This window comes from Atheta coriaria, unplaced genomic scaffold (assembly GCF_025399875.1).
Source record: "Atheta coriaria isolate IRGN ID8LTWV9N9 unplaced genomic scaffold, Caltech_Dcor_3.1 hic_scaffold_7_pilon, whole genome shotgun sequence".
NCBI lineage: Eukaryota > Metazoa > Arthropoda > Insecta > Coleoptera > Staphylinidae > Dalotia > Dalotia coriaria.
In genome coordinates, this window is record NW_027045449.1 from 8,457,670 (window position 1) to 8,481,805 (window position 24,136).

Genomic DNA, 24,136 nt, shown 5'->3' on the forward strand with positions numbered 1-24,136 from the left:
ATTGAAATAGAATGCATCATTTAGACTATAATATGGCGTAAAGAAACTTACAAAATACGTATTCGTTCAGGAGATACAGGGCGTTTTCCACGCCATGTTTTCAAATATTTATAAAATTGCCAACTTTTGAAAGGCATTTTTGGGCACTTCCAAAAAGTTTAGAGGATTGAAATAAAATGCATCAAAAAGAGGGTCAAAAAACTATAATATGGCGTAAAGAAACTTACAGAATACGTATTAGTTCAGGAGATACTGGGTGTTTTCAACACTATGTTTGCAACTTTTTATAAAATTGCCAATTTTTGAAGGGCATTTGAACGCACTTTCAAAAGGTTTAGAGGATTGAAATAAAATGCATCAAAAAGAGGGCCATTTAGACTATAATACGGCATAAAGAAACTTACAGAATATGTATTAGTTCAGGAGATACAGGGCGTTTTCCACGTCACAACAATTCTGAAGAAACTTCATTTTAAAAATATAAATATGATAAAAGTATAATAAAAAAATTAGTATTACATAAATAGAAGAATAAATTACTTACATTTTGAACAATGTAGATATCCAATATCCTTCTATATTTGAAATAAACCACTTAATTCCCCAAAGATTGAAACAATGCGGTGCGTTTAGTCTTCCAACAAAAACCTGAAAACCAAACCAAATAAGTGTTAATGCCAAGTAAAATAATTAATGGGGTAACTAAATGTGAGCGTTTTTATATCCTTGTGGTGACGGACGTGACCGGAGACCACCATCGACACGCAATAGTAGATTCATGCATATGCGCACGTGCACATGCAACGACACGCGTCCACGTGAATCGCAATAGCCGACCTCGCCAGCCCATCGACGCGACGCGGTTTTCCCGATTTCCATCAGCGACGTGGCTAACGATTCATTATTTGAACGACCTGCACGTGAACCGCGCGGCGGCGATGTGTACGTGACTACCCACGAGCATCTTACAATACATAAACGTGTCGGTTGCAGCATCGTTTATACATAGCGCGATTGTACAATTTCAATATTCACAAAAAATCAATTTTTGCATCACAGATTATATCGTTTCATAAACATAATCTACAAAAGCCCTGACAAGATCGAAAAAATAACATGAATTGTTCTAGATTTTAATTAAAAACATTGTTTATTGTGTATAATCTCAAGATTGGTGGCGATATGCGTGAAACAATCACGTTCGCGGTAACGTGGACTGCACCGCCACCACGCACCACGTGAATACATGATTCACGTGATGGCACTCGTAATCGCGCAATATGTAATTTGCACTGGACTTAACTTGCGGGTTATTTATAGAACAATAATTATTATCTATAGTTGAATAGTGTATCTCCGAACAATTTAATAAACCTTTCTCAAGTGTTACAAGTATTACGCAAACTGGGCAAAATCGATGAAAAATAATTAAACATCAAATTAATAAAAAGCAAAACTGAATTATAAATATCTAATCGCATCACCGCTTCGATGTGAAAGCAATTATCGTTCATGCGCCAGCAGTAATTACATCATCGATCAACGATAGTAATAAAATTAATTTTTATAAACGTAATTTTATTCATGCCACACCATACCTGAATTAGTTAATAAGTAATAAGATGCAAAATCTAGACATTCTCAAATGGGAGCCCTTTGCGTTTCAGTTTGCGTTAGTTATAACAAGTTTATGTTATATTTTATGCATTTTCAATGACGCTGCATGAACATGTAGACATACAATTATAATTTGTTCATTTGTCCGCTCGTGCGCACATACTCGATCGATGTGCATCGCGAACATGTGCGAGACGTGACAAACGCGATCATCATCGGCCATCGGCCATCGTTTTTCTGTATTCTGTGCGGAATTTTAATTCGCTCGCGTACACGGGGCGTAATTACGGCGGCGCGCCTGCATCGCTCGATCAACCAACACATAGCGAATTAATTTTCATGCATATTTTCATATTTTTATTGCATATTTAAATACGCGCATTAAAATCTAGAATATATTCAGTTTTAATTTTAGTTATTAGTTCTTTATAGCGAAATTTTACGAGTTTTTTAATGTTTTACTGTTTGAAATGCAAGAATAAAAACTAATAAAATAGTCAATGTCAATCTACGACTTGTAGTATAATAAACCGCGGTTGAATGGAAATACACCAACGCGCGATATCGAAATTGCGACAAAAATACCACGTGAAATACATATTTGAAAGCCTGTTAAAAACGTGAAAAAATAAATTATTAAATACGCTCGCCGTAAATACCAACACAAAATAATGCGAGTAATGTAAGTAATGTACAAGTATGTAAGCAGTAATGTACGTGTAATTGTTTCGTTTCGCGCTCACGTGTTGCAGAGCGTGGCCTCGCTGTGCACGTTTCGCCGTGCGTCGGTGTCGTCTGACGGCGCCGTCGGCGGCGGTTTATTTCTCGGACAGTTCACTGCGTTCGGTGAATCGAGGAGCTGGCGCGCGGTTGCGTTTCGTTTTCCAAACGCAGATTACGCGAACACGACGGGTAAGCGCACGACAAAACGCGCGACTACCGACTACGTGCCAGTGGAAACGCGTCGCTCGCGAACTGAACATCGCCTATGACTTTCAAGCCGGCCTCACGCACGCGACTAGCACGTTTCGCACAAATTCGCACAATCGTGTGCGCCCGCAGCGCGGGGCGAGACGCAACCACTTTAGTTTTTGGTCTATTGATTAACAGGAAAAAACCCAGCGCGCACTCAAAAGTGATACATTTGGAATACATCGTAAATCTACGTTGAACTTCGTCTTAAATTTGTGCGCACTGCGTTCGTTAAAGTTCGTGATATATCGTGATACTGCGTAGTATATTGTGTGGAGCAGTGATATTTCTATTCAAATTCAAATTTTTCAACTATTTATCACTATGGAAATGAGATTTTGGGAGGATAACTCTTTGCAACACGTTAAATTTGAAAGGTAACTAAACTACTATATAAAACTTGTTTTATATATTTTTAATATTATTACACGCCGATTGTTTTGACGTTTATTGCCAATATACCTTGATGCCAATTTTGAGTATACATTGTCGTTTTATGTTGAACACGGCTGGTTCACATGTGTATGTGTATATGTGTTGCCTTGTGTAATCATTCGAATTCGAACGTGTTGATTAACACGTGCGCCGCGTGCACGACCGAGTCGCATGCACTTTTTAATAATTTTATTTTACTCTCGGAACGATCCAACCGACCCAACGCCTGAACGATTCTATAAATAATTAATAGTCTATCGATGGACCGCACTTGCGAAATTTTTATTAAATTTTATATTAAATCTATAAAAAAAATATTTAAATGATTTAAAGACCGAGTGTCATAATTAAGAAGAGTGTGTAACATTTGTTTGTTTATATTTCGGCCCCGAGGCTGCCGCCGGGTGCGAGAAAGTAGTTTTCGAAAACGAATTTTTTTGGCAGCTCTCAATGACCGCACGTTAAAACCGAGGCCAACGTAAAAACAATTCAAAACAAACAAACCGCAAACGTTTTAATTAACAACTAAGAACACAATTAAAATTATAATGTTATAGAATAAAAAATTGATATCCGTAAAAATGAACAGAGCCGTATTAAATTTTATTTTTCACAAATCAGTGAATAACTTTTGATTAGAGGTCATAAATGTGTGATACAAATCAAAAATGTGCGTTGTCATCACAATTTGTAATCGACGCAATTTATAATTGTGATTGCAATGTAATTGCAGCGCGTACGTGAGTACAGAAAAAATGTTTACAACATTCGCGGTGTTTACGATGCCGATAATTACGATCGCGCATACAAACTAGCATGAAACTATGTCAATGTTCACGATTGCAATAAATATTTAATTAAACACCAACCGCACGCTTTAATTAAATAATATTTATTACATTTTAATTCATCAAAACAAACACTTACGAACCGAAATTTAAAAAAAAAAAAACAATTTAGTTTGGAGTTGTTTAATTGACTTACAATTTAGTTGTCATTCACATGACTCTATTCGTTATCAGTATTCTCTTATTATTGTTATCAAAATTATAATTATGCACACCACTCACAATCATTAAGTCACGGGACTTGCCACACTAACATACACTCCAAGTACAACAAAATAAAATGTGTTTGAAAAAATCAGGCGCATGACGCACGATTGTTTATCGCGCGCACGAGCACGAGATTCGCTTATCGCCGGCGGTAATATTTTTATTTGCTTTGACTAAGACGCGAAGAATGTTGCAACATGTAGCACTAATATTAAATAGTTGACGTCTGACAACTATGTATTCTACAAGTGAAGTAAATATTATTGTGTGAACACGTTGTATATGCATGTGTGTGTGACAGGTTTTCACGTTGACTTGTTTTGGCCGCGCTGCTAAAAATAGCAACAATCTATTTGTGTGACACGGCGCACGTCGTTCCCGCTTGGCAGGTTCACGTATGTGTGTGAATGGAAATTTTTGATTTCCGGTATATTCGATAAGCGCACTCCACACACATATTCATAACAGCTGTGCGCAAGCTACGAGTACCCACTTCTAATCACTACAGACACTTGTAATCACATGTACGCTTGTTGTCTGGCCCGCTTAGCGATAAACATTTTGTTATGTATTATCACAATCGTCACGTGTTTCACTCCAGTCGAATATCTATTTACGATTCATGATTTCGGTTAATTTGTTTCGCATGATGAAGTAAGCTGATAAGCGTCAGGCAATTTTTTGGTACATTTGAGTTTTATTTTTTGCATTTTAAGCGGAAATATTACGCGCGCTAATGGATTATCGTGGTTATCGCTCGCCTGGCGAAACATTATCATGCATAATCGCATGCTTTTCGATTTTCAAGGTCGAGAATGACGCAAATTGTGATTTTTTTTCGCCGCGGCGGGTCGACGACAGACTCGCCGACTCGGTATCGATGGAAATGCGTGATATATCAAAATATTATCAAAGTTTTAAAAAAATAATCAAGTTAACATGGCAAATATTTCACTTGTTTCAGTAATTCCAATGACAACATTCCGCCGCGCACGCGCGAACCTTTCTATTGCGAAGCGGCTAACCTGAATTTTGCTACCGGTGACGACGACTGCATCGACTACGCATATCGCAAGACTCCTGTTCGAGTGTCCCGCCAGGACCCGCTCTCGCATCGCATCATTGAGAAGCGTCGACGCGATCGTATGAACAACTGCCTTGCCGACTTATCTCGTCTTATCCCCGCCGAGTATCTCAAAAAAGGTCGTGGTCGCGTCGAGAAAACGGAAATCATAGAAATGGCGATCAAACACATGAAATACCTGCAGTATATGAATCACTATCGTCTGGGCTATCAAGAATGCATGTCGGAGGCGATGAGGTTCCTGGTCGAGGTTGAAGGGCGATTTCCAAGGGAACCAATTTGTGTGCGGCTATTGGGCCATCTGCAGACGCACTGTGATAATATTTGCCGAGGAACTGCTGATGCTCCGCCCACTGGAGTGACATCTACCGGGCAAATACATGTTAACATTGATAAAATGGAACCAAAAGTAGAGCCTAATAACAATTACGATAGTGAACATCAGCAGGAAAGCATGAATGCGACGAATGGATTTGAAATGGTTGCTGAGGTAGAAGGGCGGAGTGATATGGACACGGAGGCGGATGTAGACGTGGGGGTGGAGAAAAGAGGCGAGCAACATCACGAACATCACGCTGGGTACAAATACAAAAATGATATCAAGCAAAGATTTACACAGGACAATGCTAAGAATCCCAAAGATCGAAGAAATAGTACACCGATTAGTACTGATAATCAAACATGGTGGGTAATTAAAATTTATATCTAAAACAGTGTTGGAATACTTAATGAAACTTTTTTCTTTAGTTCTAGTATTGGTTCACCGACACCAGCCCACTTCATAGACAGCACTCCTTCGTCACACGCCATTTTGAAACCTTCCTCGCACCACCATGAAATGGAACCGATGATGACCACATCCTGGACTTTATCAACTGCCCCGCCCCCCAGCCAAAACTTGTCTTTATTCTCCACCAATGAAACTTCAGCATTCAGTAGTCCATTACACCGAAAACCAACATCTCTACTAGAAGTTAAAAACTTGACCAATGGCGTGAATGGCACACACTCGCACTCGTCAACAAATGGCATGACCAACGGACACAGCAACACCGAAAAACTTGGCTTGCAAGTACCCGCGTTTGTTCTGCACACAAAAGGATCCTTCTACATACCGGTGACTCTAGAATATGATGCACTGTCGCCGTATCTCAACGGCCATGACTTACTCAGCGCAATGAATCAAGATGTGGTTCTGCATCCGGTCGCCATTAATGTCAACTTTCAACAGCAGCCATATGTGGCATTACAACAACCAAAGAAGTTTGAGAAGTTACCTGGTTAATACACTGACACAATTTTCATTATTCTATTAACCGCAAAGATTATGTTAGGTTAATTTTTGATATGTTTATAAAATGTTGAGCAAGGTTAGATACTGTGAGGGGTTAGACGCGAGAACGTAACGAGACTGTGATGTATCCATAAGACTGACACGACACCTGATATGATGCGATATCATTAAGTTAATAAAGAGAAACTTAACCTATATTCAAAAATATATATCAAAAGTCTTGTACACGACATACGCGCAACGTTGTAAAACTCAATCGAAAGTTTTATTTGATAAATAAAGAGAGATTGTTATGTTTAGTGTGTACACCCGATTACAGAAGGCACGCGGAAAACACTATTGCTTATCTTTAAGGTTAGAATTAATCGGAATCATCAGCATTTTGCATACTTTCGCTTAACAATTTACGCTTCTTCCTTTGGGTATCACGTGTGGCAAATTTTACATTCGAAATTGTTTCGTCTCCATTTTGTTTAGGCTTTTTGACCGACAATTTAGTAAAAGATATACTTGCTACACGTTTTCTAACTGACGGTGATTCAGAAACAAATGTCGATGCAGTTACTGATGTGCCTGAATTTGAATCTTCAGACAAATTTGTTTCCAGAGCTGTTTTTCGAGGATTTATTTTATGTAAATACATCCCGGCATATTTATCATAGTCTTCAGCACTCCATTCTTCGTTCAAACGCTTTTCACGCGGTGGGTTAATCGGCAAAGAGTTGGCAACATAATGAAAAGCATTGAAAGTGTTTGATGTTGGCTGAGATTGGTTTATGATGGGCGCAACATATGTAGCACTCACATTTAGAACATTTTCTAGTACAGAATTACCCAATATGTTGGTTGAATTAAATTGGGCTTCTGCTGCATCTGCCTGCATTAATTCTCTCTCCAACTCATCAATTTGTGCATCTCGGTGAATCAGCAAGTTCCTGTAATAATCAATTTCTTTCGCGTAGCCATCTTGATCGCTTGAATGATTTGTGTTGCGCTGAACGCTTTCTACTAGCGTCTGCAATTCCGCATGTTCGTACTTGAGATGTACATTTGCCACCATTAATTGTTTTAACTTATTATCCACCTCGTTCAGTTGACTTTGATAATTCACTTTCATATTGTTCGTTTCGGTTGTGAATTTATGCGTTAAATTCGCAATTTCGTTCTCCAATTCATATTCTCTTCGTTCATATGAAATGTTTTTAGTGGTAATGGCTTCGTTCTGTTGCAACTCTCTAAGTTTTTTCTGTTCCAATAAATCGTTGCGTTTCTGCGCAAGTTGAATGAAATCAACTTGGAGTTTATCGTAACTTTCTACACAGAACCACATAACAGTTTAACCCTAAAGTTATGTATGTAAATGACTTGAATTAAGATCTTTTACCTTTATAGTTTATTTCTTCATAAATGTTTCGCTGTTCATACAAATTTTTATACGTATTTCTTTGATCTTCCACACATTTGATAGCATTTTCCAAAAGTTGACGTGATTCTGTTTTAAACTACAATTATTTTAGGTTGAAAAAGGGATAATTAACACTATAATTTAAATATTATACTGCATTACACTAACTTGGTTTAAGTTACTATTGTTATGACCTTCCATGTTGCTTTAAACTAAGTAACTTTCAAAGAAATTTGTAAATACTCAGCACATGACAGAAATAAAACAAAACTGAACTTCCACTGTAGGCAATCCGACATACAACAAATTTTACAATGTATTGGATGGTCTGGACTGGTATACATTTCAAAGGGTACTTGATTGAAAGTACAAGATACAATTATAAATATTTGTCCTATTTTCTAGTACTTGCTTTAAACTAGTTATAATGTTTATATAATAAATTTAAAAAATCCTACCTTATGTCTGCAATTTTCTTGCAATATCCTCTCAAATTGCATTCCTAAGTAGTTAAGGTCCATCACATTCTAAGGAGTGTATTGGAGGTGAACAAATGGTTTTAATTTTATCCAATCATCTTGCTTAACATCCAAATTTTCCTTTTTCTAGCTGCCATAAGAACAAATTCCATTTGATATTTGTGGACAACCTTAACCTCCTGGAACTAAAACAAATGAACTGTTTAAAAAATCATAAAATTCAATTTTCCACAATCATACCATCATTTATCTTAGTTAATGTTCACGTTATACCCTTGCAGTCTTTAATTAATGATTAAAATACACTACTGTCACAGAACAACGCGCAAACTGAAACCCAACTGCACAACCACATGTTTTCAGATGATAAGAATTTTACTGTTCAATATTATTGTACAATCAAATATTCAAATACAGCTGTTTATATATTAAATAATTTAAAAATCCTAAACAATCATTAAACATATTAATCTATTTTCCATCGTTTAATGTTTCCTGATACATATTTAAACATCTTGGTGCCTTTCAAGTTGCCTAAACAACATAGAGGTTAACAGAAGTAACAAAACAAATGACTGTTGCGTTGTGTTGTTTGTTCGGTCGAGAATGTAAACAGATAGAAACAAATGAAGTAGAGTACCCCGAAATCTAAACTTCTAGTTAGAACAAAACCACCCCTAAAGCATCCCACACAAAAGCAGCACAAACTATGATTTGAGAATCCGGCGCAACCATGAGAGTTCTAGCGGTAGCCCGCCTTTGTTTCGCTTTGCTAGTATTTCTTTCAGTATTATATTTTTACTTTTATCACACTGGTATTGGAGTGAACTATTCGGAAGGCAAATCCACAATAGAAAGCTCATCAGTTGGTGCAATCAAAAGAATATTCAACAGTAATGGGTAAGTAAAAACAGCACAAAACCACAATTTACTATTACAATACAACATAAAATATGTGATTGATTCAGGCATAATATTACATTGGCTGTGGTTGCCTGTGGTGATAGACTACAGGAAACACTCACAATGTTAAAATCAGCAATAATGTTAACAAAACAACATATTAAGATCATTATTATTACTGAGGACAACTTAATAGAAAATTTTAATGAAAAGCTGGCACAATGGCAGGAAACAACCAACAATGCTTTTGGTTTTAAAGTAATGCCACTCACATTTCCTAAAGATAACACACAGGAATGGAGGAAACTATTTAAACCATGTGCTTCACAAAGACTTTTTCTACCAGTAAGTATACCAAAAGAAATTAAGCAAAAAATAATCAGTAATTTAAGAATATTTCTAGAATGTTTTGAGTGAAATTGATTCCATTTTATACGTCGATACCGACACACTGTTTTTAACACCGGTGGAAGATGTGTGGGACCACTTTAATCAGATGAATTCTAGTCAGATGGCTGCGCTAGCGCCCGAACATGAAGATCCAAATGTTGCATGGTACAATAGGTTTGCTAGGCATCCCTATTACGGTCCTTTAGGTAAAGAAAACAATTTAAAAACATATTTAGTTTAGATATATGTTTGTTATTGATTTCCAGGTGTTAATTCGGGCGTGATGTTGATGAATCTGACGAGAATGCGTCAATTTCAATGGGTTGACTATGTTATACCAATTTATAAACGGTACAAGCTTAAAATCACATGGGGTGATCAGGATATCATCAATATTATCTTTCATTTTCATCCAGGTACGCAATATACGCTTCATTTCATGTATAAAATTAATAATTTTCCTTAATATATGGGTTTGATTCTTTTACAGATAAATTATTCATTTATCCGTGCCGATATAACTTCAGGCCGGACCACTGCATGTACATGAGCGTCTGTAAGAGTGCCGAACGTGCTGGAGTCGCAGTGTTGCACGGCTCCAGGGGGTTCTTCCACTCTGAAAAACAGCCAGTGTTCTCATCAATATACAGAGCATTCGAAGAGGTCAGTATTAAAACTAATTTTTAGTAAATAAATAGATGAAGAATTAAATATTTTATGTTATTATAGTTTCAACTTGGAAATGACATATATGAAGAGTTTTTCATGCCGCTGGAGAACTATTTGGACCTCGCAGGTGATTCAAACTGCGGGAAAATACCCGGAATATATCTCAAGAATCTCAAAAACTTCATTGATATTAAAGATACGCTTTAAATCTCTTATTAAGTTCAATAAATATCAGGAAACAATCAAAAGTGGACACAAAGATCAAATAATACACTTGAAACATGACTGAAAATTTGTATTATATAACTATTTTATATTGTATATTGATTAAACTTAACAAGAATCATTTTAACTCTAAAATTCGCGAAATAAAAGCAATAAATTTTGTTTTACAACTTATACTTACATTTATTTGACTTATCCATTGTTAATCTTCAGTTGAAGCATTTGATGACTTTTGCTGAACAAGTTTTTGTTCCAGTTCTGCCCATGGATTCTCCATAAATGATGGATGCATGAATAAATGCTTGTTGAATGTGTTGTTGTGGTCCTGTTTTGCTTTAAACTACAAAAAAACACATTTATATAGGCATAAATTTTATGAGAAAAACAAGTGACAATCAAATTTTGATTTAAATTAGTATGGAAAATAAAATTTCTCTTACTAAATGTTGTTACACTTAAAATAATAATATCTTCAACAATAATGTATGTTATTATGGACCATTTATAATTTTTAATACTTACATGTCCAAAATTATTAAAACTCCTGTTCTGGCTCTGATTAAAACTAGAATTATAACTCCTATTATGATTTGAGTTATAACTTCTGTTGAAACTTCTGTTTGGACTGTTGTTATACTGATTATTATAATTATTATAGTTATTAAAACTATTACGATTATTGTGATTAAAATTGTTAAATCTTTTGCCGCGATTATTCTGGAAGAACGGCGGATTTTGATGTCCCTGTGGGCTGCTGTAATTTCCAGGTGAAAAGTGATGATTGCCAGGGGAACCTTGTGTATCAACACTAAACCCAATAAAATCAGAAGTATTAACTTTCGGAGTGCCTTGCGCACCTCCACCGTCACCGGAACCACTCATTATTATGTTTTAATTGTTTAAAAATTAAGATTTAATCGTTTAGTATCAATGAGCACAACTGTTTTGAGGAGCAGAGCTATTGCAGAGGTTATGATATGCCGCAAAAGTATAAAGCTATCGTCACACAAATTAAAAACTGCACATCTAAAGATTTTGATTCGGTGCTTTTCATATCATTGTGTGTTACACCATCATGGTACATTATCTTTATGACAAAGAAACTTCTATTTTTTTACTATTTTTTATGGGTGTATATAAACTTTATTTGACATTTGACGGTTCTTCAACTTCCAGCGTTTGCATCTAGGCGTTTTATTTTCATTCGGATGAAGAATGATGAAGAAAAAAATCACTCCTCTTTGCACTCTTCTTATTAGCCACGACTTCCCCTTGCTCACTGCTTATCTCAAAGTCCACACAGTCCTAGTCCTGGTTCTAATACTTAAATTAACTAGCTTAACACTTTCACGTTAGGATATATTTCAGTGTTTCTGAAAGATCAATGAATAACGTATACATTATAATGTTTTACTTTATTGCATTACACAAAGAAATACGTGACATTTGGTAGTTTTCCTCTTGTATATATACAGCAAATTTACAGTAATCATGTAATTGTTACAATATTACAATTTAATCTCCCCATCGTCCATCATATAATATGTATATATTCATTCATTAAATATTTTTTTATAATATATAGTATTTAGGATATGACTAGAAAAATGAAATCGTTTATTCATGTATGAGTATTAGAAGGCATTATTAGAATCACAGTAATATTAAAACCAAGCTCTCGTTATGTAATTGTTTAGGTGTTACAACTAATCGCAATCGTTTGTTTCGTTATTCAATTGTATGTTTTACTCTACATGTAAGTAAGTACATAAGTACATTTATACGATATGTCGGTTATAAGTTTTATTTCACTATCAGAGATATCTACTAGTACGGCTAAAAGGTCATAAAGTCATTTTATGGTGTGTGTTATACTAATTGTTCAATGTTTTTAGTACATACAGTATTATAACAAGTATGTAATATAAGTATGTATGTAGTACTATTCGTTTATGTTTAGTTCATATATTAAAGTTATTAAAGCCAAATCGGAGGGTGTGTGAGCAATAAAACGCTTGTGACGGTTTTATTGTCGCATTTTAAGTTTACCTTCGTTCGAGAATTTCGATCAGAAGTTAATTTGGTTGCATACATTGATATCAGACACCTCAATTTTGTTCCAGTTATATATTTTTTGTTTTGTTTCTTTACGTTTACATATTGGACCCAATTCATATGTATTCATTTGATGCTATAAACATCATGTAACACATTCTTCCCTTCAATTTGTTTGGTCATAGTTATTTGTTTTATCATTTATAGATGGTACGAAAGTTCACATGTAATTTTAATTCTTAACATTCAAAATCCTTTCACAAGTATTCTATGTTTTTGGTTTTTTCAAAACATTTGGTTCAAGTATTCGTGTAAAATTGGTTCTAGAGTCTAGTTTAATCATTCCATCTAAGAATATGTTTTAATTCTTTTGATTATGAATACAGACTTACGGTCATCTAGCCCGTGTATTATTTAATTTTTAATATTGTGTGTTTGTAAACACAACCATTTTATGTGACGCCATCTCAAAAGCGTTTGTAAATTGACAACCAATCTTGTTTCGTTTTTATTTTCATGGTAAATTTTAAGTTTTAAGTTTTAAGATACATTTTTAGTTCAGCGATTGAGCAAAAAGTGATCAGTGGTCAACATTTACAATTCGTGTTCTCGTGTGACAGTGTAACATAACCAAAAACATAACATAACCAAACATAGATATCAATATGTTACAATACATTAATTTTAATATGTTTTGTGTCGTTTAGATTGTTATTCATACTTAAAATTCGTTTTCAACATATTTTTACGTGATATTATTAGATAAATAGAATTGAGAGCTATGCCACAATCATTCAAATCTTATAATCAATATCAATCAATACAATGATTAAATACGAACACTATTTCAGCTATTTTAGATTTAGATTCCAAGTGAATTCATGTTATTTATAGCTTATCAGTTAATAGTTATAAACAAGAGCTAATCAGTTACTATCTTATCATTTAGTAGATATGATAACGCGGCAAGTCATTGCTAATCACTACCAGAATGACAATCATTACAATAATAATCTTAAGTTAAAAAGTCGTTAAACAATTAGAATATGTTCGTTATTGTTGACTCAATATTCATAAACAGATTATATATCTTGTTACAATTAATGTAAAACTATTTCTATGCCTTCAGACTAAATCTTGTTTCACAATAACATTAGAACTCAAAATGATTTCAATGAAGTTGCGAAGAATTTTTCAAATTTTAACTTTAATCCTACTCCAGTAGAGATTACACGTTTTAAAACTAATCTACGATTATTTGCGTGATAAGTTGTGGCCCCGAATGTTCGTTTATCAATTCTAATATGTCAATATCTTATCAATTTTTAATATGTATCAATTTCTATCGATATAAAGTCCATGTTTGTTTATAATATAAACTACTCGTTTTCTCATTTTTTACGTGAGCTGATTTCGTCCCCGATTTTCCCCGAAATTTTGATAAATTTAGTCCGATATCCTTGACAACCTCTGTGACACCAATATCTCCGTCTCAAGACTTCATGAATGTTCGCGTATGGTCGTGATACAGTTGAATTGACTCTTAATTTAACTCTTAATGAATGGCAAATAATTGTTCGAGTGTTCGACGAGTGTACACACAGAGATGCTTGTGTACTTTTACGCGTCACTCTTGATGAAGCGGTCCGTTTCGTCGGCGATGGCAATGTCCTCTTCGTCCTCGGGCGGGCTGGGCCCGGAGATTGAGAGCGTTGGTAAACCAAAGTGTTTTTGTTGCTCATCGAGCGATATGTTGTCGACGCTGCGCGCTTTTCGACATAGTTGTGATTGCGAACCGTGCCGTCGCAGGAACTCCTTGGAGTCGAAGCCGGGCCCGCTGTACGACGTGAAGATGGCCGAATTGAGTCGGGGGCGGGATCTACGGGTCGTCGATGGCGTAAGAATCTATTGATTACATAAAAAACATCGATTAGTAAAAATATCGTATATATTACCAACAAAAATAAACATTTTATGATTTTTTACAAAAATTTGTTTATTTTTGTTATTTTATTGTATAGGTTTGTAACTAGACTAAGGTAGACATATCACAGTAGCACAAACACCACAGACGTCACGGACTAATGTGTTAATTCTAGCTGGCGACACACGACGTGGTTAATATTCAAATGCTTAACTTAATACTTAACTTTAATTTATTTAATCGTTTTCATTTTATTTGCTTTGACAACTTATTTGACAAGTTATCAAGACAAATAAAATAAACTTGTATGTTTTAGGGGAGTTTATAGTTATAGGTTAGTGTATGTTCAAACGTAGACAACCCACTTAGCCACACAACATCTCAAACAAATAACAAAAGTTTTAAACGAATTACTAAATTACAAAATATCAACTACTTTCAATTGCATCATAATAGAACGATAATAAACGATCACAAATGAATTTGTACACAATAATACGTATGAATAATTAATCCAACAAAAATAAAATGTTAAAATGATTACGAAAAAATCCAAACGAATAATTCGAGCACTTTACGTCGTTTCGATGTTTTTTTCAGCTAAATTTCTAAATGCTAAAATGCTATGTTTAGATTTGTTTACGACTATACTTTTTATTACTTTAAACACCAATAATTAACACTTTCACGTACATACGTACGCAATGATTGCAATTGATTTTGAAAGTGATTGTAAATAGATTTCAGTTCGTGATGACAGATGACAACGCCTAAAAATCAATCAGTTTCGAATGGTCTCGACGTCGTTGCAAATTTTTTACTGTTCCAGCGTCTGGTTTTGACATTTTCGCACGTAATTTCGCGTATATTACATAGTGTAAAACTATTCGCTGCACTTTTCTACCCGTCACTCACATATTTTCAACGTAATTCATTTTTTTTTTACTTCGTTAGCATCAACGTGATGAAACACATAATGAATGCAATATGCAACCAGATGTACACGAACAATGAGATTGCAATGTGTAACAAATTCGGTTTGCACAGTGTTACAGTTCGCTCAAAATAATACAGAGTGTTATTAAAAATGATTACTTACAGCTGCAATTCAGACATAAAGAGCACATTCAAAAAAATGTATACACAAACATCGAGAAAAACAAAATGGCCGAAGAGAAAAGCCAGACGCAGGAAGTGAGAGCGGTGAGAGTCTGAGAATGGAATCAAGTGCAGTCGGCTCGCCAAACAAAACAAACCCAATATTGAAAGATCAAAAACACAAAATCACCACAACTTGAGAGAATACCAAACTATGTATTTAGAAAACGTTTAGAAACATTGAAAACCTGTGTACTGTTAGTGGTAAATAGTTTACAGTTGAGGTTATGTCACAACAAGCAAAAACTACACAGTATGTATGCGGTAGGCAACCAAATGAACACATGTAGGGTGTAAAAGTGATTTTCGTGGCTTTTGCTTGTTGTGGTCTTTTGTTTGCCGTAGAGTTGTTGTTTGTTGTTGACGTGAAATTTAGTGAAAGTGGGTTTGACGATGGGCGGGTCGGCGGGGCGGCACTTACTATGGAGCAGGGGAGAGTCGGGGGTGATCGGATGCTAGGTGCCGTCGGCGCGATGCAGCAGCGCAAACTGGCACCCGCACTCGCGGCCGTGGCCGTGGCCCTCCCTCGAGCGGCGCGGCAAGCGGAAACATGCGTCCCACATAATGCAGCATCCCTCCTGCGGCAGCGACGATATGGACGGGGGCGGGTCGAACGGCGCGCGAAACAAAAAGAGAAAAAACACACATACAGCAAAACGTTATCCCATTCGAAACATGAGCAACAAAACAAACGCCCTCTGTTGTTATACAAAAGAAAGAAATTCAAGCAAAGAAGTCTCTTTTGCAAATCTGTTTTCGTGTTGGAGTTCTTTTTTGTTTTGGCATGTAATTAAACAAACTTTATTTTTTCGATTTTTAACTTGTCAATTCATTAAATGCACTTATAATTAATGTTTGCACTTAAAAATACAGAACTGAACTTAAAAATAAATATTTGCACTTTGAAAAATGAATTCCACTTGAATAAAATGCTTTGCACTATGAAATTAATACTTTGCACTTATAAAACTTGCAGTATTAAGTACGTGCCGTACTCTACCACCACCCCCAACCCCCAACCACCCCCTCCCCCCAAACCCCCAACCACCCGACAAATAATACCAAACAAGGGAGCCTACCTAACCACCACCCCCGGCCACCCCAACCCCCCGACCGCCCCACAAATAATACCAAACAAGGTAGCCTACCTAACCACCACCCCCAACCCCCCGACCGCCCCACAAATAATACCAAACAAGGTACCCTACCTAACCACCACAAATTATAAAGTTTCAATTTAAAAAGTTGATTCAAAGCAAATTTAAGCTTAAACCTGAATATATAAGTGCATTGTATTAAAATATAAGTTATACAATCTATAGTGCATAATATGAATTTCTTAGTGCAAAGTATGAAAACTTAAGTGCGGCTGTTCAAGTGGATTGTATTTTAACTAAAGTGCATTTAATATATCCCCTTTTGTTTTCTATTACTAGCTGGAAAAAACTTCAATCTTGAAATGTTTCAGTTTATTATTCAAAGTGAACGTCAAAAAATGCACACAACGTGAACGAAATCTACGAGTAAATATTTTAACCAACATTAATGACTTGTTAATTTGGTTGCATACATTAAAAGTCATTAATTCATTAAAATATTATGTTTTTAGTAATACAAACATCCAAAACGTGATAATAACACTTGCCGTAGGTTAAAAAATAAAAGCAAGAGAGATTTTTTAAAGAAAAGTTGAAGAAAGTAAATAAATAGAGCATTCTTTGATTGATTTTTTTACGAGTACTGTGTCAAGTGTTCGTTGTACTTGAATGTGATAAGTTTTAAATGTGTTTTACATCATTTATCTCTTCTTTGTATTGTTTGTCTTTGATTGCATGTTGCTTCTCGTTGTCAGTTGTGTTGTCATGTCAACAGAGTTGCAGCCATTCAACTGTTTCAACGCTACTAAGTTGCTCATTGTTATAACCCTCTAATACAAGTTCAACATTGTGTAGATTGCAACTTGCAGCAGAAGTTACGATTAGTTGCTGCTAGTTGGTAGTTCCAACTTGTTAAACTTGCAAAAGCCTCTCTGGAATACATGAATACACTAAACCGGAACTATAGTGTTTCCGGTGATTTTCCATTTTACGCAGGAATTTATTAATGCGGCGTAATCATAGTTTATAACAAAATTTAATAAATTTTCATGCGGTAATCGATAATATATTATTTGCCATAAAATAATTTCACGTGAAATGCAGGAGATAACGCGTAATCCAATTCAAATACCGGGTAAAGCTGAAATTTCAAATCCGATGATGATTTAATGAGCCGTGGACACGATAGTATTCAATGACACACAATGCTTTCACGCTTAAATTATTAAATTTCGATCACAGTGCATTAATGTTTATGATTTTTTAATTTTGGTCGATATCAATTTGTAAAGACTACAATAGAATTATTGTAACAACATGTATGGTTCGCATCATGACGGACAATGCGTGAGCTGATGAGGCTGATGACTTAATGACATAATAATGAATCGCCAATAGGATTACTTCGGCTTTGCGGGCTTTGAAACCACCGAACGCGCAGAATAATCACATACGTAATCGAATGACCTAGTGACCTAACCACAACTCAGGCTGAAAGTCAAATATTTGTTGCGCATGCGTTTATTGTGTTTGACAAGTGTAATAAGTTGCCTACGTTGCAATATTCAAACACGAAGCGTTTCGCAAATACCAACTATAATAGAATATTAATTTAATTTGATGTAAATTAATTTACTTCACCAAATTAAATATAATTTAATAATTTATCAATTAATGTAATTATTAAATTATCCAATTAATAATTTTGGCTAAATTAATTATTTCCCAGAGGAATATTTCATGTGCAATGTTAATATTTGCAAAATATGTAATGTGATATATTTTTTTGTTGGATCGTAGGCAACACACGTGTCGCTATCGTTTAGTTGAGTCCCGCGTGTATAATTATTGGTGTTCGTGCAAATAATCGCCCGCGCTCCTGCAAGAAGTTTATTTAAACAGAGCGAAGCAGCGAAAAAAAGTCATTAATTTACCATACGAGCACAAGATGCTAGTTACCTACTGGTGGCATGCTAATTTATACAGGGTGTCACACTTTAAACCATCATAAATTCACACAATTTTATTTTTTTGCTACTTGTGACACTCTGTACAATGCAACAATGCAATAAACCGCATTCAATTACTGTACTAATCAAATATCTAAGTATACCAATCTATCAACAATGAGAATGTATGTAATAATTAATCATTTATACAGAGTGTTTGAAAAATAAAACAAAACAAAAACTAAACACTCTGTATCTAAGTTACAAATGAGAATGATGATTATTAGTTCTACAGTTATTATGTTTTTACTGAATTAGCTTTAAATTACTGATAAAGTGGTAGAGGTATGTCAAACTGTTAAAATTGTCAAAGATGCGATTGTTACAACACGCTTCAAAAAGCTAAACGTGCGCGAGCAGTTCGAGCAGCAAATCGTACAAAAGAAAGGTTAGAACGTGCGCGAGAGATCGATTGGTTGCATACCTCGTAACCAGGAGGGTTTTTCGACTCGACGCTGTCAGTCATCTGAGAACAATGCAATTTGCGTCATGTACTTAACATTTCATTGTAAATAATAAATCTATATCGGCGTCATTCGCCACCTAAACACTAAATTAATAGGTAATAGTTAATAATCATTTTCGTAGCGTCTACGTTCAGCAGCAATCTGCATTACCGACTTGTGTGTGAGAATTATATGTTTAGATCGGTTTTTCGTAAGAAAACAAGTTAAAAATATAAAGTAAGTATACAGGGTGTTTAAAATCAACATTTAGTCACTGCAAACAACAGTTTCGGACACTTTTGGACACAAAATCACGCTGGACGTGTGGACAAGTTGAAATTTAGTGGTGGGTGCTACGCAAGAGCTAGTTTTGAATCTCTTTTTTTTTTTCAAGTGGTGGTAAAAATGGTGTCACAACATGGTAGGCAACAATGGTGGAGACAGAGCGTGGAGAGCATCACACATTTTTCTATTCGTACTTGTTCTATTTAATGCACATATTCCGAAAGAGAATACAAAAAATTTAAGCAAGCATTTAAGTAAGGTGGGCGGGGCTTCAACTAGCAAACCTAAACGTCAAACGAATTACTGATACTTGTACGCATAGTATATAACTAATAATCAATATCTCTATTTTTACAAATTCATTTACATCAAAATAATACAAATTTATTTTTTAAGGTTTTTGAGCGCTATTAAAATGGCGGTAATTAATTCAATTGGTGGTTACGTAAGGGTTTACTTTGACGCACGTGTTCTACCAGTCATCCAATTAGAACAATTTATATAATTAGATCTTCAACACGCGATCGAAAACCACAATTGAATATTGAATTAATATCCTCTTAACTAGACATACAATGTGTTTAAATATTTGTTTTGTACAAAACTAAAAAGGATTAAAATGGAATTTCTATTACTCGGAATTTGAAATCAATTTTAACCAGACGGAATCAATCAATTTGTCATAATTTAACTTTGACAGATGATCGATTGCTATCAAAATGGATGCCTGAAAGCTACTCATCGCACCACCTCGAAATGCTTGCTTAGTTTTTTTTTGTTGTAGTTAATAAATATTGAAATTTCGCATATAACGTCAATAGAAAAATGAATGCGATGCGTCACCTTTTTGTAGCCGAAGCCGCCCCCGCTGTCGCCGTGTTGCTGGTGTTTGTTGTTGTCGCGGTGGCGGTTGTTGTTGTGTTGGTTGTGGTGGTGGTGATGAAGGAGGTGGTGATGATGGACGCGTTTGACCGGCTCCGACGATTGCCGCAGGATGCGGCAACGCCGGTATCAGTCCGCCAGCGAATTGCCGCCGCCAGCGTCCTTGCCGCCATTGACGCCGTCGACGGTCGGCATGTAGGTCATCTCCACCGTCTCGCACCTGCATATCGTTTTCGTAGGCCGCGAGAGCAGTCGCAGCCGATCGCGTCGCTCACACTGTGTACATATACACACACACATACGTAAGTTGTTACGCTGTTCCACTACAGATGGCGCTAGGCGTTATTTTTACTATTTTGCATATAAAACTTGAACTTAGCAAAATATCTAAAAAATTTTTGCTGTGTTTTTCAAAGGAATAGATACCCCATGTTTATAATAGTTTCATTTGAGTTATACTCTTTAACATAATGCACATTTAAAGAAATGGATTTGCATATTGCTTTTATGGAGTTTCCTTTGCGATTTTCCGAGAAAAGTTGATTAAATTGAAATTGCGAGTTGAAATTGCACGCGAACAATCGAGAAGAAAATGGAACTCAACGCGGAAGTATTAACTTTCCAACTTGCCAGGACGAGGAATAAATAAGACGAACACAATTTGCATAACTTACACGAACATAAATGAAGACATTGTCGTATAACGACAAGATAAACTGCCGACGTAAAACAGTAGAAGTGAAACTAAAAATATTATAATATGATAAAACCTAAACTTGAACATGTACTTTATGTGTAGCAATAAAAAAATAATAATTAGGATAAAATTTAACGGCGAAAAAACATAATTTAAGAAAATTAACAAAAATATGATCCACTTATTTGGATATCATTACTGAAAGTAATTTGGCGCTCCTATTTTTACGACTGACTTTCACGCGTGCCTGTCTGCTCATTAGGAAAATGCGTGGTTGTCGGAGCGTTCATTTTATTGTCTCCTAACGCGACCGTTGAACCGTTTTCTTGTCGTGTAATTTTGTAATTTTCGTCGTTTCGTTCGTGGCCATGTCTTTATTTCATTTCATTAGGTTTTACTTCCTTTTTTTAATACTTTTTTCATTCCAGTAACTTTCCATTAGTTTCTATTTCATATATTTTAAAATATATCGTTTGGGTTGGTGTAATAAACATAATGGAATAGTATTAATATTATATAACTTATTAACATAATATATAATGTTAAAATATCAGTAAAATTTATTATTGTGTTTTGTGGAAGTGAAAACTGTTGAAATTTGGTTCGTTTGTTGAGGATTGCGTGACATAACCCCACAAAACTTCAAGATTAGATATTTATTTCTTTTATTTCAATGCTTACCCTTAAATATATTTAATAATTGCTTATTTTCGTGACCTACCAAAAATTATTTTAGGTGTATAGTCGTGGTGCTCAAATATGACGCGCAAAAAATATTTGTGTTGTGCATTTTCTAATTATTACCACAAATATTCTTATTGATGTGTTAAAATATTCATTCCAAACCTATTTGACACTAGTTTTTGCCCGCGACTTCGTCCCAGTAGTGATAAATAGGTAAAAATGTAATTCGTTTTTACTATCTTGCTCCAGACATAGTGTGTGTCTTATTCTATCAATACGATTCGCAATTTTATTTTTAGGAAATTAATTATATATTGAATTGCTAATAATGCACTTCAATGCGCCATCTTGGATTCAACTATTTAACTGTAACTATAATTGAATTTTAATGCCAACTTTTTTTCTATGAAAAAGGGGTGTCTTTAGAGGCAATGTTGAGTTATGCGCTTACCAACAGATTTTGCGATCCATTTTTGTATTATAGATTATAATTTGTAACAACAATTCTAAAAAAATGTTTCTAAATCAAAATTTGTCAAGAATTTTCGAATTTTATGAAAATTAATAATTTTTATAAAAAATTATTAATAATTTTATGTATAAATATTAAAACATCAAAATCTTAACAAATTTATTTTAGAATTTATTTATTATATTTAATTAACAATACGATGCCTATGTTTCGTATAATTAATTAAAAACTAGAAAAAAAATAATTATGCATGAGTCAAATAAGAGCACCATAACTATAACCATAAAGTTAGATATTTGATATCAAACAAACTGAATTTTACGACTTTACGAATGCAATAAACATAAAGGTATATCATAAATAAAATTTGCGTGTTCAATGATATTTATATGGATTTTCAGAAAATAGAATTAAATTTAACGCTCGGCGCCTCCACCATATGCTTTTCTCTTGAAAGCCCGCTTTACAAATTCCATCTCCGCGTTAACTCAAAATAAAATCGTAGGTAAATGTGAAAAACAAAACAAACAAAAATGATTCATTATAATTTTTCGCTTTGATGCATCATTGCTTTGACATCTCAAGGATATCGTTATGAGCGTGTACGAGCGAGAAACAAATGTCGAAAGGACAAACAACGTATGGCAACGAATCAAAATCAAGCGGACAAACGAAGGCAGCGAACGAGTCGAAAGCAATGATGGCAGAACAAAAAAATTGAACTCAATGAGAGGCATGAAAGCAAACTCGTGTTTCAGGCCTGCGAGCAGTCGTTACTATATTTGCTCTTATTATTTACCGCGGAAAAAAATCAATGCAAATGTAAAGCAAGCAAAATAAATAAAATCTGATAACATTAAAAATTAGTCAAAATGACACAATTTAAGGAATAGCTGTAATTTTAGTCGACTGAATGTGGCCTAGTCTACTCAAATCACCTCACAAGTATGTGGTTCTAATTTTCTCAAGTCTAGTCGGTTTTTTATGGAACTTTTCTAACCCAAACACTCATGTGTGTAACTTATTAAATATTTACGTTTACAATAATAGTAATCAACTCGTTGTGATGACTGACAGGACTGGCCACAAAAACAAAGCTGAAAAAACTACAATCATTCAATTAAAGTGCGCATAAAATTATTTCTTAAATTCAGACATTAATCTAAATAAAAGGAGAATAATGCAAAAAAAGCAATGATAAATGTGGAAAAAAGTTATAAAAATAATTAATTATTTCATGAGTTTACTTAACTAGACTAGACTAAGGCTTGATTTTTATAGAACACAAGTTTATCGATTACAATTATTTTCATAGTTTTTCACGCGATTAATTGTAGTACTACGTCAATTATGCATGAATCAATTTTTGTTTACGTAATTATTTTTAATTATTATTTACTTTTTGTGTTTACTTGTTAATAATAAAAATAATAGAGTGCATATTTTTTTTATATTGATTTACATGTGTTAAATTATGTGGAGGCGCCGGGCATTAAATATTTATCTTTTGAAAGGGTTTCCTAGGAAACTGCTTATTAAAAGCTTCCGGGAATAATATTTTATGAAATACATTTTAAACTAGCTTTTGCCCGCGACTTGGTCCTGGTAATGTTTAATATAAATGTAATTCGTTTTAACTCTCTTGTTGTAGACATAGTATGTGTCAATTCTATCATAAGATTCGCAATTTTATTTTAAAGAAATTAATTATACAGAGAATTGCTAATAATGCACTTCAGCGCGCCATCTCGGATTCAACTATTTAACTATAACTATGATTGAATCTCAATGCCAACTTTTATCCTATAGAAAAGGGCTGTCTTTAGGGTTTTCCCAGCAATTATTCGAATTTGTCTCAACGTAAAAACCATCCTTGGGCTTTAACAAACATTTAAAAAA

The 24,136-nt window shown here is 34.7% G+C and overlaps 4 protein-coding genes and 1 long non-coding RNA gene across 5 annotated transcripts in view; 2 read left to right on the forward strand and 3 right to left on the reverse strand.

Annotated features, from left to right (window-relative positions):
* Positions 1 to 601: 601 nt before the first annotated feature.
* LOC135795327 (uncharacterized) lies at positions 602 to 8,763 on the reverse strand. The gene is made up of 3 exons (XR_010549063.1): positions 8,582 to 8,763; positions 8,321 to 8,526; positions 602 to 648 (listed from the first exon to the last, which is right to left on the reverse strand). It is a non-coding gene; the product is annotated as an uncharacterized lncRNA (long non-coding RNA).
* On the forward strand, positions 2,422 to 6,756 carry LOC135795325 (transcription factor cwo-like). The gene is made up of 3 exons (XM_065306966.1): positions 2,422 to 2,966; positions 5,044 to 5,847; positions 5,911 to 6,756. Exons 1-3 carry the CDS (start codon positions 2,914 to 2,916, stop codon positions 6,446 to 6,448), a joined length of 1,395 nt encoding a protein of 464 aa, XP_065163038.1. The 5' UTR covers positions 2,422 to 2,913; the 3' UTR covers positions 6,449 to 6,756.
* A 110-nt stretch (positions 8,764 to 8,873) lies between the features above and the next one.
* Positions 8,874 to 10,702, forward strand: LOC135795326 (glucoside xylosyltransferase 2-like). Its single transcript, XM_065306967.1, has 6 exons — positions 8,874 to 9,241; positions 9,310 to 9,589; positions 9,648 to 9,840; positions 9,901 to 10,050; positions 10,125 to 10,297; positions 10,364 to 10,702. Exons 1-6 carry the CDS (start codon positions 9,075 to 9,077, stop codon positions 10,508 to 10,510), a joined length of 1,110 nt encoding a protein of 369 aa, XP_065163039.1. The 5' UTR covers positions 8,874 to 9,074; the 3' UTR covers positions 10,511 to 10,702.
* A 28-nt stretch (positions 10,703 to 10,730) lies between these two features.
* LOC135795492 (GATA zinc finger domain-containing protein 14) lies at positions 10,731 to 11,410 on the reverse strand. Its single transcript, XM_065307184.1, has 2 exons — positions 11,051 to 11,410; positions 10,731 to 10,868 (listed from the first exon to the last, which is right to left on the reverse strand). Exons 1-2 carry the CDS (start codon positions 11,408 to 11,410, stop codon positions 10,731 to 10,733), a joined length of 498 nt encoding a protein of 165 aa, XP_065163256.1.
* Positions 11,411 to 11,917: 507 nt separating this feature from the next.
* LOC135796570 (uncharacterized) overlaps positions 11,918 to 24,136 on the reverse strand; it is a 73,773-nt gene continuing 61,554 nt past the window's right edge. Inside the window, 2 exon segments of the mRNA XM_065308643.1 lie at positions 11,918 to 14,488; positions 19,196 to 19,237. Coding sequence (XP_065164715.1) covers positions 14,204 to 14,488; positions 19,196 to 19,237 — 327 coding nt within the window. The 3' untranslated portion in view covers positions 11,918 to 14,203.

Bases quoted from the DNA above. Each gene is read 5' to 3' on its own strand.
- LOC135795326 (XM_065306967.1), top strand. From the start codon at position 9,075: ATGAGAGTTCTAGCGGTAGCCCGCCTTTGTTTCGCTTTGCTAGTATTT. The intron at 10,051-10,124 runs GTACGCAATATA...ATTCTTTTACAG, and splicing joins TATCTTTCATTTTCATCCAG to ATAAATTATTCATTTATCCG. The intron at 10,298-10,363 runs GTCAGTATTAAA...ATGTTATTATAG, and splicing joins TATACAGAGCATTCGAAGAG to TTTCAACTTGGAAATGACAT.
- LOC135795325 (XM_065306966.1), top strand. From the start codon at position 2,914: ATGGAAATGAGATTTTGGGAGGATAACTCTTTGCAACACGTTAAATTT. The intron at 2,967-5,043 runs GTAACTAAACTA...CACTTGTTTCAG, and splicing joins CAACACGTTAAATTTGAAAG to TAATTCCAATGACAACATTC. The intron at 5,848-5,910 runs GTGGGTAATTAA...TTTTTTCTTTAG, and splicing joins AGTACTGATAATCAAACATG to TTCTAGTATTGGTTCACCGA.
- LOC135795492 (XM_065307184.1), bottom strand. From the start codon at position 11,410: ATGAGTGGTTCCGGTGACGGTGGAGGTGCGCAAGGCACTCCGAAAGTT. The intron at 10,869-11,050 runs GTAAGTATTAAA...GTTTTTTTGTAG, and splicing joins GTTTTAATAATTTTGGACAT to TTTAAAGCAAAACAGGACCA.